This window comes from Caloenas nicobarica, chromosome 5, assembly GCF_036013445.1.
Source record: "Caloenas nicobarica isolate bCalNic1 chromosome 5, bCalNic1.hap1, whole genome shotgun sequence".
Lineage (NCBI taxonomy): Eukaryota > Metazoa > Chordata > Aves > Columbiformes > Columbidae > Caloenas > Caloenas nicobarica.
In genome coordinates, this window is record NC_088249.1 from 28,302,887 (window position 1) to 28,319,561 (window position 16,675).

Below are 16,675 nucleotides of genomic sequence, written 5' to 3' on the forward strand. Positions count from 1 at the left end.
TGATGGCATGCACTAGCCTTCTCTGCTATGGCTTCTACAGCTTTTTGGAGCTATACATACAAGTCACTAATTTCCTATAACTTTCACATTACACAGATCTGCCTGATGCTGTGAAACAATAGAGGTACAATGTACAATATGATCAGAAAACAGTAGACCAAAGGATAACTTCAACGTGGACGAAAAGCATGCTAAGTAGGCCAAAATTAAGATGGCATTATGTAGCAGTATATGTTGATTAAATCTCTATTATCATACAAGTCATGCAAACATCTAAAAATGTAGGGGGTGATAGGGATAGAGCAAGGGGAATCAATGATTCTCTCCCCCTCCTCTCAATTTAGGGCCTCTGCAGGAAGAGACAAGCCTAACCAAAGGAAAAAGGTATTTTTAATTTTAGTCTATTCCCCATAAATATATTAAAATCACTGTAAGAATTCGTTTAAGTGGCAAAATAAAGCTTTACCAATGCAATTACCCATGCAGAGTATGTAAATATATATATATTTGAAATCTTAATTCATTATCTTAATGTTATTTCCATAGCACCTACATCAAAGAATGTGTCAGTGTGAAGTTTTCAGTGATGTGATTTCAATTCAAATGCAGCTGAGCAGCAAGACCAAAATAAAATGGACTATTTGCAGGCAGTATTTCATTTTATAAGTATCACTGCATTGTATGCAGTATATGAAACATTTATAAATCTTGAAGGTCAATCTGATAATGTAAATATTAATAATACATAAGGAAGTGAATATATGCAGTAATTTACAGCAATGCTTCTTCAGTCTTTAATAGTCTGGAGACATAAAGACTTGCAATATTTCAGAAGGATTTACCTGATTTGTGAGATACAATAAGCTCAAGAAGTTGACGTCCTTCTTCTACCACTGCTTCTTTTAAAGCACAGTGGCTATCAACATTCAACTTAAAACTCTGAAGAAAAAAAGAAAAAGAAAAGAAAAGAAGAGAGTAAAAAAACCTCCGTATCAGACATTGAAGAGGCAGTTATCATAAAACACATGTCCAAAATTACTTGCTGCTTTTTATCAAGAACCATATCCCCATATACCCAACAGCCAAACTAATTTGTGATACTAAAAGCTATTGATATTTTGGATCTGTGCTCAAAATGTTTCCATTATATCAGCAAAGTGCATCTGTGTTGAAACAGCTGACAAATCTAGAAATTCATTAGGTTTTATGAAAAGTCACAACCCACAGGCTATATCTGGTGTAACAGTGTTCTATAAAATACACTAAATTTATGCCACCACATATGAGCTCTGTTTTTTTCAGATTTCTCTGAAATGTTGGTGATAGCACTATTTATGAAACCATAAAAAAATTACAGCATTGAATACATTGGCCTTATGTGCACTCATACAAATCTATTAATATTGTGTTTCTGAGTTAACTCTCATATCCATTTTCAAAGAACAAATCAGAGTGCTTTAGATCTCTGCATTCTTAATTTGCAAAGCAAGTATTTTTCAGCCTTTTTTGCACTAATATTTTTACTAGTTTACAAAGGATCTCTGCTTTAACAGTGATTAAAGTATTTGGTTTCTTTTTGAAATTTATTTTTTATTTTTACAAATTGCATTAAAACCTAGTAATAGAGGAACTGGAAACTTAATCTACTATATGTTATGCCATTTCATACACCACTGGTAACTTGGTTAAATTTGTGAATTATTTGCCAGAGCTTCCCACTCATACTTGAATGTAAGAAAGAGAAACAAAATACAACAAAGGGGTACTTGCTGTATTTAATGATAAATCATGTGCAGCCCTGAACACACACACACACACGCAATTCTTTTTCTCTTTGAAATGCCCACGAAATGAATGAAAATAATATTTAACCTCTTGGAAGAAAAGAGTTTTGCCTTCTCTTGGGAATGAGTTAACTGCCAGAGATGAAAGGAAACTTTGCAAATACACGTTTGTAGCTTCTAGTTTTTATAAAACTGCTACTTCTCCAAAGACTAGTGACCATGCTAGTACTGAAGTAGCAGACACCACAAAATACTCAAAAGCTCTCATTTCTTAGGGAAGTGACCATTCCTTTCTTTCCTAACTCCTGTAGTCAGGCTGGTTGGCATAGCAGAAAATAATATTGCCAGAACTGTAATAAAATGATGTTCTTTTACTGTATTTGTCATGGTTGAAAGAGGCATGTTGCTCAGACAGACTCTTAACAGTTGTTCAGGCAGCAGTGTACCTGACAGTTAGTGAGAGAATGTTTTCGGGAATTCTTCATTCAAATACAGAGCAATGAACAGGAATTCAATACCTTCAGCACTTTGTCTAGCCCAGTTTTCCTTGTATGGGCACCTGAATGTATCCGTTTGTACCATCTGTTGAACAACTGGGTCAGCCGAGAGAAATTAAAAAGGAAAAAGGATGCCTAGCTTATGTCTGGTGCTTTCTTAAATCTAGAGTTTTATGAACCCAAATCTAGAAGTTATTTTTCCTTCATAAGAGCATGTCTGAACAAGCACTGACAATATTAAATTTGCTGTTTACTTAAAACAGGCTTGTACTGAATAGTTTGTAATCACGCGCTTCATAGGAAATGCACTATGCGTGTGCCTCACACAGCAAAAGATAACCTAAAGGACCTGAGAGTAGGTTGTGTAATTTCATATAATTGAAGTTGAGTATAGATGCAGCTGTATGTGGCAGTGTCTCAAGATGATGTGGATGTGTTTGATAGGAAAACTGGAAAAGATGAGGTATTCTTTTTCACTAGCAAAAAAAAAAAAATTTAAAAAAAAATTGCTGTCCTAGGAAAGATTCATTTAACATAACGTACCAGATACTACAATATGGCTTGATTTTCAGGTGCACCTATTAACCAGTACTAATGTTAAAATGCAGAAGCAAAATATGATGAATATAGAGGGGGCCAAAATTTTGGGTTTTGACTAGCAGTATTCTACTTGCGCAAAATTCTGATTTTATGGATAAATTATGTGCGGCACGAATACCATGAACATACATGAAATTTAGCAGGAATAAACTCTGATCAGCACAGAAACATCAAAAGGAGGGAACCATTCATACAATTATAAATGCAAACAGAAATGAAGGAAATTGTCAGTGGATGTAGTGAAGCATTAATTTTGGCTTTAGATTTATGTAAGTATATATAATTTGTTATGGGTGGTAATTTCCTAAGAAAAAGGAACAATGGGACAAGAAAACCTGGAAAGGATAGCCCTCAATTAGCACATCAGTGCTCATGGTTCCTCACACCTGTAGGGCTGAAAATCTGACACATGAAAAAGGCAGACAGAGTTGAAGATGTAATAGGTATTACGTGTATATACAATGGAGAGATGCAAATTTGCACAACTAAAGATAAAATCAGACCAAATAATTGGAATGAAGGAGGACCTTCAAACACAGAGGTCCTCTCCCATCATGGGTATTTCCCATTCCCTACTGTTTGTTTATGGCTTTTGGAAAATTGTAACTCTAACTGCGTGTGACCCAGGTATTCTGCTCCCCTCCTCCTCTGATCTTGCCTGATAATGAATGGAGCCTTTGCATCTGAAGAGAGGAAAGGAGAAGAGGAGGGAAGTCAATTAATCAAAGCCATTTTTCCAGACACATTTACAGCTATGAAGCAGTCTAAATATCACACAAGCACATATACATTATGGAAAATGCACATGCATTGGCCTGACAGCAGCTTTCTAAACAACACATTAATGTCATCCCTAGCACTACAGTATATATAATGCAGTTTACAAGCTGCAAGAAGCAAAATTTCCTTCTGAAGTTCTCTGCACTTTTCCCAGTCAGCATGCCCTTGTATATAAATATCAACAGTTCTTATTTATCAAGAAAGTAAAAGTGAGGCAGGAAACATGCAGTTTTATTAAAGCTACAGAAGTGTAAATAAACAGGAATAAAGACCCCAAAGGTACAAGTACAAAGCCCCAGGAGTGCTGTCTTCTGTTGACTGCACGGAGCAAAGGAGCTCAGCCTTCACAGAATTAAGCTGTCCCCTGACTTTTAGGAAACCGGCTGATCCATCGGACAAAAATACTCCAGAACCTCCACAGGGGAAAAAGCATCTCCTGATCTATGTTGGGCTCTGGACATACTAAAAATAAGATACCGTTTTTCCAGCATATAATAATCTCTCCCTCTCAGCTAATTTGTCTGTTCAACTGGAAATGGGAAGAATTATTTGAAAATATATTTGAAGCTCCCCTGAGGATTTATTTTATGGCCATAGATAGTTAAATTTAGGAAACTTCTATTGAGTCAGCATCCTACAGTATGTATACATTGAGCTCTGATATGCAATCTTTCACTGTTTTGCAACCCTCTGTTCTTAGCAAATCCTTGTGATTTGGTAAAACACAACCCAGGTCCTGACTTATTCATATCTGCAGAAAGGGCAGTCAATTATTAAATGTTTTTGTTTCCAGAGGCACGCAGACTTTTTATAAGCACGTGGGTTTTTTTAAAGTCATGATGTGTCCAACTAATTACTTCCAGTGTACTTTATGTCTCTGAAACACAAATGAACAACTAGGTATCATACGAACCTACAAGGTATATGTAAATATAGATTAGTTCAAATAACACGGTAGTTTACACCTATTGCCAGATTAAGATACTGCATTAAAAGAAATATTTTCCCAGTCAATCATACCATTAGCATGTGTGGTGTGCTGGGGTACCCCTGAGACCCAGTTTTCTTGAGGTTCATTTTTGACGTGTTTAAATACATTTGAAGAACATATCACCGCTTCTGGGGAATTTATTTTTTAGAGCAACGGCACAGACAATTAAAATTATCTAAGTGATCTATAATTTTAGAATTTGAAATAGAAAGCTGAATTTAAAATTTCCTAATAGTCATTTGATTTTTTGGAGAAAAGCACAATATTACTAAAATATGGACTTTTATATTTAGGTACAGTTGAATGCATATTTTGGCTAAGAATGTAGCACTTTTAATTATAACATTCACTGTGACAAATATAATTCAATTGTGAAATTTAGAGTCATGGGAAGAGTTTCTGGTGGAAAAAAATGCGATTCTTTGACTATGACAATCCTGGAAGGATAACCAAACTCCCACAAATATGATCAGCAATGCTACGTTTTGGACAGAGAGACAGTTTCAACACACAGTAAAGTTCTAAGAAAATGGAACAACTAACATGTGCCACTTATTTATTAAATATATGCTATATACCAGTAATCTCCAAGAAAAATCAATAATGTTGAAAGTTTGATTTTTTTTTTTAATTACAATATTTCATTTGTTGTAAAGGGAACATGACTTCAAACAGTTCCTGAAAATGTATTCTTATATTCTTAATATACAGTTACTTTTGCAACTATATTGGTCCTGGTACAGTTACCTTCCAATAGCTTGCTATGGCAAAATACCAAGAATTCAGCTTTGGCTATAGAAAGGTAGCAGTCTATTCCTTTTTTCTTTTTTTTCTTCCTTTTTTTTTAGTTTGTTGTTGTTTTGTTTTGCTTCCGTTTTTTGTCTGGTTTTGGATGAGGAACAATGCATATAGACACAGACAGAGATGCACACAAAGTTCTTGTTAGCAGCCAGAGCAGAGCCAGGCAGAGCAGAGCAGAGCTGAGCCAGCCTGACTTCTATTAACAGTTCTCAGTTTATAGGTTTACAGATACGGGCCTGGACCAAGAGGTTAGACAGGATGCTTTTTCAAAAAAATGTTATTCCAAACACACCACACTCATGTTGTGTCTGTTTTCAGTCCGGTTCCCATGCATATCTTGTGGGCAGTGTTCCGACCCACTCATTCACGCGCCCAGGCGCAACATTCAATCATACATATAGAGGCAGTTTTCCAACCTGAGGTATCATTCTCACTGGCCTGGGCTATCACTCCTTACACTCATAAAAAACATACTTCTGTATAACCTGCCCAAGGCCCTTTAGCTGGAACTGCACGTCCTGCCGTTCCCACAGTTTTGTCGTATTGGGCTTTGTTTGTTTGTTTGTTTTCTTGAGGAGTTCTTACTACACAGAAAGTCTCTGGTCACTGCCTAGAATTTATGTACTCAAGTTAATAACCTAATAAGCCATGTAATAATGTAATGGTATTTTCATACTCCTGAACACCACCTACCAACAACACTCAGTAAATAAAAAAAAATAACTACCGTGTAAGCTGCCCTCATATTAACATGGAAATGGTCATATATTTAGTATTCCAATAACATAATGCTAAATACATAATTAATTGGTCAATGGTTATATAAAAGTGATATTTATATGCAATTTGGACACGGGAAAAGATCCTATCTTCTATGAAATAGTGCATTCCACACATTACATCTACAAATGTGTCATCAAACTATTTGACTTGTTAACAATTGGGAAATATCTTATTTAGGGAAGCCTCACATTTTTCATCAAGGATATAAAGCCTACCTAGTATTAGAAGTCACCAGGATAAGTTTTCCTGAGAATTAAATGTTGCATGTGAAAAGGTTCCAGTCAACGTCCCTTTATTTGTGTTTTCCATAAAACCTAGGTGCCTACAAATATTTTTTTATTTTCCTCTTTTCTTTTAAGCTGTATTTCTCTCTGAGTGACATTCTACCTGATCTGGGAACCTCACTACTGAAATCCCATAATCATCATCTCATGCTGGCATTGTGCCACTGTAGAGCAGATCAGATGGAAGATTTGACTGCTCAGACAATTTCTTTGTGTAAGTTTATAATTAATTTAAACATAATATTAACTGAATGTTCTGAGTTGAAAATGTTTAGTAATCAGACAATTATAGCAACCCTGGGAATGATTTTACCTTCTGATCACTGATACTCAATATACTTTTTGCCTGGGAGCGTGTTTAGGAAGAGACAAAGTGGTGGGAGTTTAGTGAAGAGTAAACAAAATGTGTTCAAAGGTGGAAATGGTTAAAGACTATAAGAAATAAACTACACTGACTGAACGATGATTAAGAGAAAGAACTGTTATTATCTGCTTATATTCCATGAAACTGAATACCAAGCAGAAAGAAGACGTACTAGCATAGCACAGTATCAGAGGGTCTAAGTTTTGAATGCATAATTTTAGATGTAGAGAAAAAGGATAGTCAGCCCAGCTCTCCAAGAAGCTTATTTTGTAGATTTAGTTTAGAAGGCATCGAGGTTATTTTTGCAGATACTTCATATTTCAAACTCACGTAAATTCTTCTGCTGCAACTGTCATTTTTTTGGTCTTTCATTATATAAATTTCTCTTTTCTCTTTTCTGTCTAAAGATTTTATATTGTCAAAACCAAAAAAAAAGTTAACATGAGGCTTCCTAAATTGAATCTCAGTTTGCTTCCTATCAAGAGACAATAAGGGATGGAAGAACACAGGCAGAAAAGCACATGGGCAAAATGGCTATACAATGAAACAATTGCTGAGTTGCCATAAGCATGGTGAACTGCACGTCCATTCCTCCATATCTAACTGTCCTTGATTATTTCTAGTCTTCTTGAGATACTCAGGAAAAAACCTCCAGAAATCACAGTCTTCTGACTCCTTTTTTCTATGAAGATGACATTTGTCTGGCTGATCTTACATGTTTCTAGACACACGTCTTTCACCTGGGGAACCACCATGCCTGAAAGCTATTTCATCAAAACATGCCTAAGTTGTATTGTCCCATCACATCCAGGAAAAAGCCAAACAAGAGAAAAGAGCTTTCCAACCCAAAGATAAATTCATGGGGCATAGTAGCCTTGGCAAATATGGAGTTACTAAGGGAGAAATAACATATACATATATATTATCTAAATATAAATTTATAAACTTACAGAACAAAAAGCACCAAGTGGCACTAAATAACACTATGCATTTTTAGAACAATCCTTAAAGGATTTTAGTTCTATTAAAATTTCAGAGGAATATGAGGGAGATGTAATTTGTTTTTTATATATGTACAGATACAAGGTTTTACACAATTAAAAGGTGAACTAAAATGCCTTTTTAATAAAATATATCTAATAAACTGAGATCCCAAATTATTAACCCAATTCATCTGTAGAATTAAGAAATGAAAAAAATAAATATAGGAGATGCTAAGAAAAACCTTTACCTATCAAGACCTCCATTCATGCCCCGAATTTTCTATACTTGTGCTGAAAGCTTTGGCAATGCAAACACCGAAACACAGACAGCAATTGTATTACTTCTAGTACTTAAAGTGTGAATGATATTATGCCTCTGAGAGACATAGCACAAAACCCATGGGACTGGACCATAGCTCTTGGCAGGTAAGTAAAAGCAAATATAGTTTAAATGTTGCTGAAAGTGTGCTTGTTTGCCCTTTGAGATTGTGGCATTATATTTTATAATGATTTCCAATCTCAGAATTTTTTTCAAAATAAATTTTGTTTGACTTCCAAAAACAAATGACAGACTACATCTATATTGATCATACCAGCATACTAAAATTTCAGGCAATAGCATACATTTTAATAGACGTAAAAATTAAAATGAATGGAGCTCCTACATAAGCAATTTATTAATGAAATAAATATTACTTTCAAATAAAATTTTTAAAGATGTTTCAAAAGTTGTTACAATGATAAATTAGTGTAGAGAGCATGACCAAGTTGTCATTCGAAGAGTGATTATTCTGCAATTGCTATAAAGCTTCAAAGTCAGAACTCATGTGAAATACTTTTTCACTGAAATTTCCTGATCAAGTTAGTTCAAAGCATTTTATAGTGGCAGTTTGATTTCATTATATTTTTATAGGCACTGAATGCCCTGCATGCAAACTGTTTCTTCTGGAGGCCAGACACACAATGGACCCAGTGGAATCCTGAACTTCCACCACTCAGGCTTACAGTATGTGTGCTTTGGGATACCTCAGCACCCAGGAGTTTTACAGTTTTCAGTGGTGAGACTTGAGAAAGGATGAACATTTGTAACACTGCCAAATCAAGTTACCCTGCCTTGTCCAGCTTCATCCATATGTGCAAATAAATTTAAACATTTCGGAAAGTCTGAACAATCTGGGTTTTAATGTGCTCTGTGACAGCGGTTGGCCTTGTTTTCTAAGAAAACTCTATCACGTATTTAATGCACACTCAGAGGAATATAACACCCTCTATATTGCATGGAAAAGAACACTGTGTTTTAAGGATCTCATCGCTCCCTTCTCCAAAGCAATAAACATTAGCTCAAAAGCATCTTGGATATCAGTGAAAATAAAATTATAATTTTTTAAAACCTCAAACATGATTAATTAAACAAAGAAACAAACAAAAAGAGCAATACAGTTCTTCTTGAGACATACATCAAGCTTGTTCATATACTATATTTCCATACACTTAGATCAAAAGACTTCCAAAATCCTCACAAGTGATAGAGTTTTGATTTTGGACATCACAATTTTCCCTTCTCCTTCAGTAGAAGAACCAGAGCTACTTTAGGATGCCACCCTAATATGCTTTCTCTCTGGTTAAATGCCTCCTCTGTCCAGAGATACCAGCAGCTCTCAGAACTAGTAAAGCTGGGACAGCCTCCTGCAGAGCTCATTAACAACTAAATGTAACGGGCAGGCTCAACAGTGCTAACTTTTATTCTGTGGTTCTATCTCCTTTCTATGCAGAACTATGTAAATTTGGGGTGGTAGCAAAGAGAAGAAAAGGAGTCTTGGGAAGGTCTGAACCAAACAAAACACAAAGTGCAATATCCTTTTTTTTCTTCATAGCGGTACAAAGTACCTACACAGCATTAGGTATCTGCAAACTTGGAAGACAGGTTTAGAAAAAAAGTAGTACTCTTAACAGTTTTCTTTTGATGTTCTCTGGAACTTCAGCTCAAGGAACAGAAAAATTTACATAGAGGTTACTGGGTTTACAGATTTTAAAAGCTGAATAGTAGGCACAACTGACAATATACATGCATTTGCTTTCATTAAGGTTGATGTCTTACTTCCTATTAATTCCTTTTATTTGCCTGTGCTATTTTAAAACTGCTAGGTTTAGTCTATATCTCTGATTAACATGTTCTGCAGACTGCTTCCTGTATAAAAGTACATACCTTCAGGAACCTATGCATACCCAAAATACCTTTCAAAATAACAGCATAAAGTTAAAAAATTCAAACTAAAAACGGGCTAAACAGATGCAAACCAAAGTCCTTAGAGATGCAAGAGATTAGTCCACTCATGGTGCTCAGGCTCTTTAGCACCATCATCCTGCAGATACTATTGTGTATTTTGAGAAAAAAAAAATAAATTGGCTGCCAAGGACATTGGAAATGCCCACATAGCAAAAGCACAGTACATAACTTAGCCATTTCAGAGGCTTTAATACCTTTAATAAAATTACTGTTACCAGCGCTACCACAAAGACAGCCAGTAGATTAGCCCAAGGCATGTGTATTTAACCTTATTTTCGATGAGAACAGGTATTTAATACTCCTCTAAACTGACATTTTTCAGAAAATGAGATTTTCCAGGGAGATGAGAATGATTCTTCTTTTTATTTCAGACATAGCAGACTTGTTACAAACAGATGATCAGTTATCACGAGATATCACAGAAGCATCATTACTTCACCAATACAATTTCTTAAACATGAAAATACAATCTATTTTCTCTATGAAAGCATTTACTGTTTACAGCTAAGAAAGTGCTGAGCCATGATGTGGCCAGAAACATTTATATTGGACACAGGAAAATTCTTCTTTCATTTCATTACAAAAACTCTCCAAACTCCCACACATTAAGAAGAATTTGGTTTCGGAGTGGAGATGACATCTAAACTTCCTATGCAGAAGAGAAGCAAATGCTACTGTGAATCAACTTGCATAATTTGTCTTGAAATACTAGTGATACTTTATGATATTTTTAAGATTGTAGAATGTAAAGTAAGTACGGTGACTGAGAAGGTTAATCTAATGGAACAATTCTGGGCTAAAACACACTAATGTGGCACAAAACTTCCAACTAAATTGAGGTAAAAATTACACACAGGGATCACACAATTTATTAGAAAAGAAAACAAAGACATTCTGATAAATGGAAACTATCATCTAGCATACCCAAACAACAGTTTGTACTGCAATGACTCTATGCAATCCTAGCCGCTGCTCTATTTGCTATTCTGGTTTCAACTAAGCATAACATATATTTTTGCCTAAAAAAAAATAATGAACAAACGAATAACCCTGATGTGAAAAACTGATTATTTTCAAGGAGGCCATCCTCCTCCATTCTTTCCTCGAGTGACAAACCAATCCTCTTTGTGCTATCTGGAGAAACAGGAGACCACCAACTGTCATCTTTTCTCAGGATATCTTATATCCACAGTTAGAAGAGTTAGGCGAAACATTGAGAGCAGCCCCGTGGAGAAGGACTTCAGGGTACACATGGATGAAAAGCTGGACATGAACCGGCAAAATGCGCTCACAGCCCTGAAAGCCAACCGTATCCTGGGCTGCATCAAGAGAAGCGTGGCCAGCAGGCTGAGGGAGGTGATTCTGGCCCTCTGCTCTGCTCTGGGGAGGCCCCCGCTGGAGTCCTGTGTCCAGCTCTGGAGCCCTCAGTACAGGAGAGACATGGACCTGTTGGAGAGGGGCCAGAGGAGGCCGGGAAAATAATCAGAGGGCTGGAACAGCTCTCCTATCAGGATGGGCTGAGAGAGTTGGGGTTGTTCAGCCTGGGAAAGAGAAGGCTCCAGGGAGACCTTATCGTGGCCTTTCAATACCTAATGGGGGCTTCTAAGATGGGGACAGACTTTTTAGCAGAGCCTGTTGCAACAGGGCATGGGGTAATAGTTTTAAACTAAAAGATGGGAAAATCAGGCCAGATATGAGGAAGAAATTTTTTACAATGAGGGTGGTAAGACACTGGCACAGGTTGCCCAGAGAGGTGGTAGATGTTCCATCCCTGGAAACATTCAAGGCCAGGCTGGACAGGGCTCTGAGCAACCTGATCTAGTTGAAGATGTCCCTGCTCATGGCAGGGGGGTTGGACTAGATGACCTTTGAAAGTCCCTTCCAACCCAAACTCTTCTATGATTCTGTGATTTACTCTCCTCCATATTGCAAACTTAAAAGTAAGCAGGCTAAAGCTACCATCTTACTCAAATGGGCAAAAAGCAACAGCCACTTTGTAAGAAAGCCCATCGTCATGGGAACCTCTGACCATTATTTAGCTGGTTTTGAAGAAAAAATGCAAAATCTATCATTACTGTCTCTCTCTATATATATATTTATACATGTAACTTTTTATAGTAACTACTCCTACATTTATACTGTCCTGAAATTACATTTGGCCCTTTGGAGGCAACCGCAAGGCTGATGTGGCCCCGAGTGAAAATGAGTTTGACACTCCTGCTCTGAACCTTTTCCTCAGTGGTTCTTCACATTTCCTCATGTGCTAGCTTCTTTACTGTGCTAAAACCATGTGTCTTTTCAGGTCAGGGATAAAGAACAGTACAATGTCCATTTTAGCAAACTGAAATGGTCAAGAGCAACATGGTGAATTCTTATTTGTTGAGCTGGTAAGGAAGTCTGTTTAGTTTCACAGGCACAGCAGTACCATCTAGACAGATGCTTCTGGCTCATAAGCTGCCTTCAGGATACTGTTTTTGATGAGATATGATTTGCATACCACCAAGTCTATGCTTAGAGTCTGCCAGTAGCTGATTTTGATCAGGGTGCCAATGGGCAAGCATCAGCATAACAGAAAAAATGTGCTACAAAAGACAAAGTGAATCAGAAACTATTTTCAGAAGTTCCATTTTTTATAAGGTCAATGAAGCTATCTTTTCATTGGGAAGTGATTTGAGCCCAATCGTTCACAAAATTCAAAACTTGCCTCACTTTTTTCTCTAGTAGGGCTGACTGAGCCCTTTGTGGCAAAGTAGATTTCTGCTAAAAAACACCCCTGTTTTCTGAAAGCATACCAGTGTTTTCAACATCTGCCGGTGTGGGTGGCTGCCTGTAGGGGTGCCAGAAGTTCAAGTGGTGGCAGCTCCATGTCAGCCCTCCCATATGAATGGGAAGCACACAGATCCCCAGATCAGTTTCACCGATGTTACTCAGTTGTGAAGACCCATAAAATTGAAAGAATAATTTCAGTCACTATTCCAGGGATCTCTGAAAGCATTTTCATTGATAGTTGCATGCTTTGGTGTTATCTAAAAATGAGGCATACGGCAACTTGCGTTCTGCAGAAAATCAGAGAATTGCAGTTTAAAATTTAAAACTGTCCTCCAAGCTGAAGATTGTCTATTTTGGCACACATTCTGGATGTAGACTACCTTTCAATTTGTACAAAAAATTCATACTCTTTACCAAACCGTATGTTTACTCATCATGGCAAAAATCTATGGAGTTTAAGTTCTAACTGTGATTTAAGAATTAAATTCCAATTTGTCCTACGGTTAATAATCATAATTGTGGTATTTTTGGGTATTGGGGCTGTGCCTGACTGCACACACGGTGCACTTGGTTGTGAATTCTCTGAGTGGCCCAGGAGCTCCCCAGCTGGTCTCTGCACAGATGAGATAATGGGCTAATTGGGAACAACTTGAGGAGAGGCTGCCTTCCACCTTCACAACAAAGTGCTTCACTAATTATTTCAGGAGCTGTCCAGGTGGGACCTTCAGATGGCCACAGAGATGCCTGCAGGCAGTTCTTCCTGGGCTAAGAGCAACAGACAGACACTACTCGAAGGCTTCAAAGTGCTGATTAACAGCCTGGGTGGACAATCTTGCCAGAGCAGGTATGAGAATTAATTAGAACAACAGTTTGGGGAGTTCTGCCAATTTAAGCTGAAGATGTCATGCAAGGACACTTGTAATGGTGACTTGCATTGCCATCCTGTTCAAGAGATTTGACTTCTCATGTGAATGTTACCTTATGCAACTAATAAGTTGATGTTGTAGGTTTCTTGTGGTGTTTTTATTGTTGTTTTTCATGTGGTTGGTTTTGGTTGGGGTTTTTTTGAGGTTTTTTTGTTCGGTTGGTTGGGTTTTCTTAGCAAATGCACTCTCTTTAAGTGTCTGTGCCATACCATTTCTCGAAATTTCAAAGGCATAGAAAAGTGAGACTGAGTGAGGAGAGACTTTAAAATTTAATTCTTTATCAACAATTTAGATTGGAACCCTAAAATGACATTCAAGAACTTCACCTACTGAAAAATCTGGAGGATGATCACAACATTGTCCTTATCTTCTCTGCAAGACTTTTCCCAGCCAATAATGAGAAAGGGAACAAGTGTATTTTTCTGTTTTCCTGCTCCCGTATTTTCTTTTCTTAGATTTTGACAGCAGAGGTTTAATTCATGAATGCAAAATATTCTCTCTTTATGGCACTAATTTTGTTATTGCAACAAACATATTTCCAAGAAAACAATATCACAGGTGGTGAAATTGATAATTTGTGCCAAAGGCTAAGACCTTGTCTCTACTAATAAAAATAAAAATACTAATCTATACCGAGTTTTCATTCCTACGACCAGAAAATCTGTACCAGTGAGGAATCATGAGGTTTCCTAGTGCAGATGCAGTATATAGAAAAAAAACCAACATATTTTCTTTGTTTTCCAGGTGAGTTTGCTACCAGTGTCTGTACTATGAACACATTAAGTCTGGAACCTAAATGTATAAAATACTAAGCCCTCTCTACTTCAACAAATATTAGCTGAGTCTGACAGCATGTATAACCTGACTGGCAAAAGAAGAAAATGAGCAGTTTAAGTACCCTCACAAAGACCTTGATCACCATTTTCTGACAATGCTCAACCATGGGAAATTTTAACATTGAGCTTAATGTGAATTGAAGTTCCTATACTTCTGTTTAAACACAGATTAGGATTTCTGACAGACAAATGCCACAGAAAAGCTGACGATCTAATTAATACAAATAACTATCTACCCTGCTATAAAAATGCTTTATATTTTAATAGTTCAATTCTGCTCTGTAGAAACGAATATGATAGCATAGGTTTTCTGAAATACAAAATGAAAAGTTACTTTTTTTCTGATTTGTGCAATGATTTTTTCACTGCCTCTATATGCCATCCAAATAATTATAATATCATGGAATCGAAACTGAATTGTTCATTAGACATTTTCCTTCTTCACAGAAATAAAGAAAAAAACCACCTTGTTTCATAACATAGTCATCCTGAAACAGACGAAGATATTCTTACCCCAAAAACATGCAGATATCCAGAGTACGGCAGGGAGCTTGAATACTTACAGGGGAAAATAAAGTTGTACAGCTGCCCACATACTTTTATTCTGACTACCTCTAGCAATGAAGGATTTGCCTCTGGGCTACTACTGGTGCACATTCCAGTTTGATGTTTGTGGTCTCACCTCCTAGGACCCACAAGGCAAAGCTGGAAGTCATTCACCTGCAAAAGAGCTACTGTGCTCCTCCCCATAGAAGGGGAAAAAGAAACTGGCTGTGACAGAGACAGCCTGGTGATTGCCCTGTTGTTAGAATATGTTTCTTTCTATCCAGTCAAGACTGAAAATTGCAATTCTAGTCATAAAAACTTGTGTCTCCAAAATTTTCATGTTACAGGGTAAGACGAAAGAAATTGAAATGATCAATGCCTTTTCCGAGGTCTGATCTCATGATGTGCTCTGTGTCTTCAGAGCACCTGTAAACATAACAGGAATCACATGACTGAGTGTGCACAGCACAAGGCAAGAACCCAAACTCTGCCAAAAAAATCCAAGATCTGCAACATAAGGAGAAAATGCAGTGTCTTTGTACTGCATTTGATAGACTGCCACAATGGGCACTTGGCTGCCTGTAGGCACTACCATACAGAAATATTTAAGAACAAAAGACACAAAAGAGTTTTCTGTACAGCTGAAATTCTGAAGACAGTTTTTAGTTTGGTTCTAATTGCATATGTGGTTAATGTATACCAAATTAATTTAATAATGGCCACTCCAGTACCACGGTAGGGATTAGGATGACATCTTTTCCTCTAATGCATCATGTGACTTCCTGGGACTGTCAATTTTTCACTATCAGATTATCAGGGACTGGAAATGAGACTGAGCTTTGGGGGCTGATGCTGTGACATGGGTTCAGCTAATGCACTGTTTTATCAAGCTGGGGTGTGTAGCTCATTGGTCAGAATAGTGCTATCACCGGGTTTTCTTCCAATTCATACTGGCAAGAACCTAAGATTTTGGCATAGCAAGAGGGAATTTCTTACCTTAATTTTCCATTCTTTTTTTTTCTTTTTACCAGATAGAGCCATTTACCTATTAAGATACCTACCGATTGAACAGTATACATTGATCTCTATTCTTTACTTACAGCGTAAAATTTTGCTTTTGAGAACTTAATACCTGGTTTAATTCAAGTCTTTGTTTCACTTCCTCATGACCAGAAGCAGTTCTTGCAAGAATTCAGTGGAAATCTCATGAGGTTTATCAAATATTTCTCAATTTATAATCCTAGTCTCTAATGTATTCAGGAGATTATTCATCTAAGTGTTTTCTACTTCCATCCAATGTTTTAGGTTTTTGCATAAGAACAAGGTCAGTGACAGTTGTATCAGTTACAGGACAGAAATGCACATCAAGTAAAATTATTGAAATAACTATTTCAAATATTTCATTTAAATGACTCTGTACTATGTTAGAACTCTGGGAGAGACA

The 16,675-nt window shown here is 36.8% G+C and overlaps 1 protein-coding gene across 4 annotated transcripts in view; it reads right to left on the reverse strand.

Moving 5' to 3' along the window:
* Positions 1–16,675, reverse strand: part of AKAP6 (A-kinase anchoring protein 6) — a 233,361-nt gene that overhangs the window by 148,311 nt on the left and 68,375 nt on the right. For all 4 annotated transcript variants that reach the window (XM_065635372.1, XM_065635371.1, XM_065635373.1 and 1 more), the window contains one exon: positions 843–939. In XM_065635372.1, the coding sequence (XP_065491444.1) occupies positions 843–939 (97 nt within the window). The remainder of the gene's footprint in view (positions 1–842; positions 940–16,675) is intronic.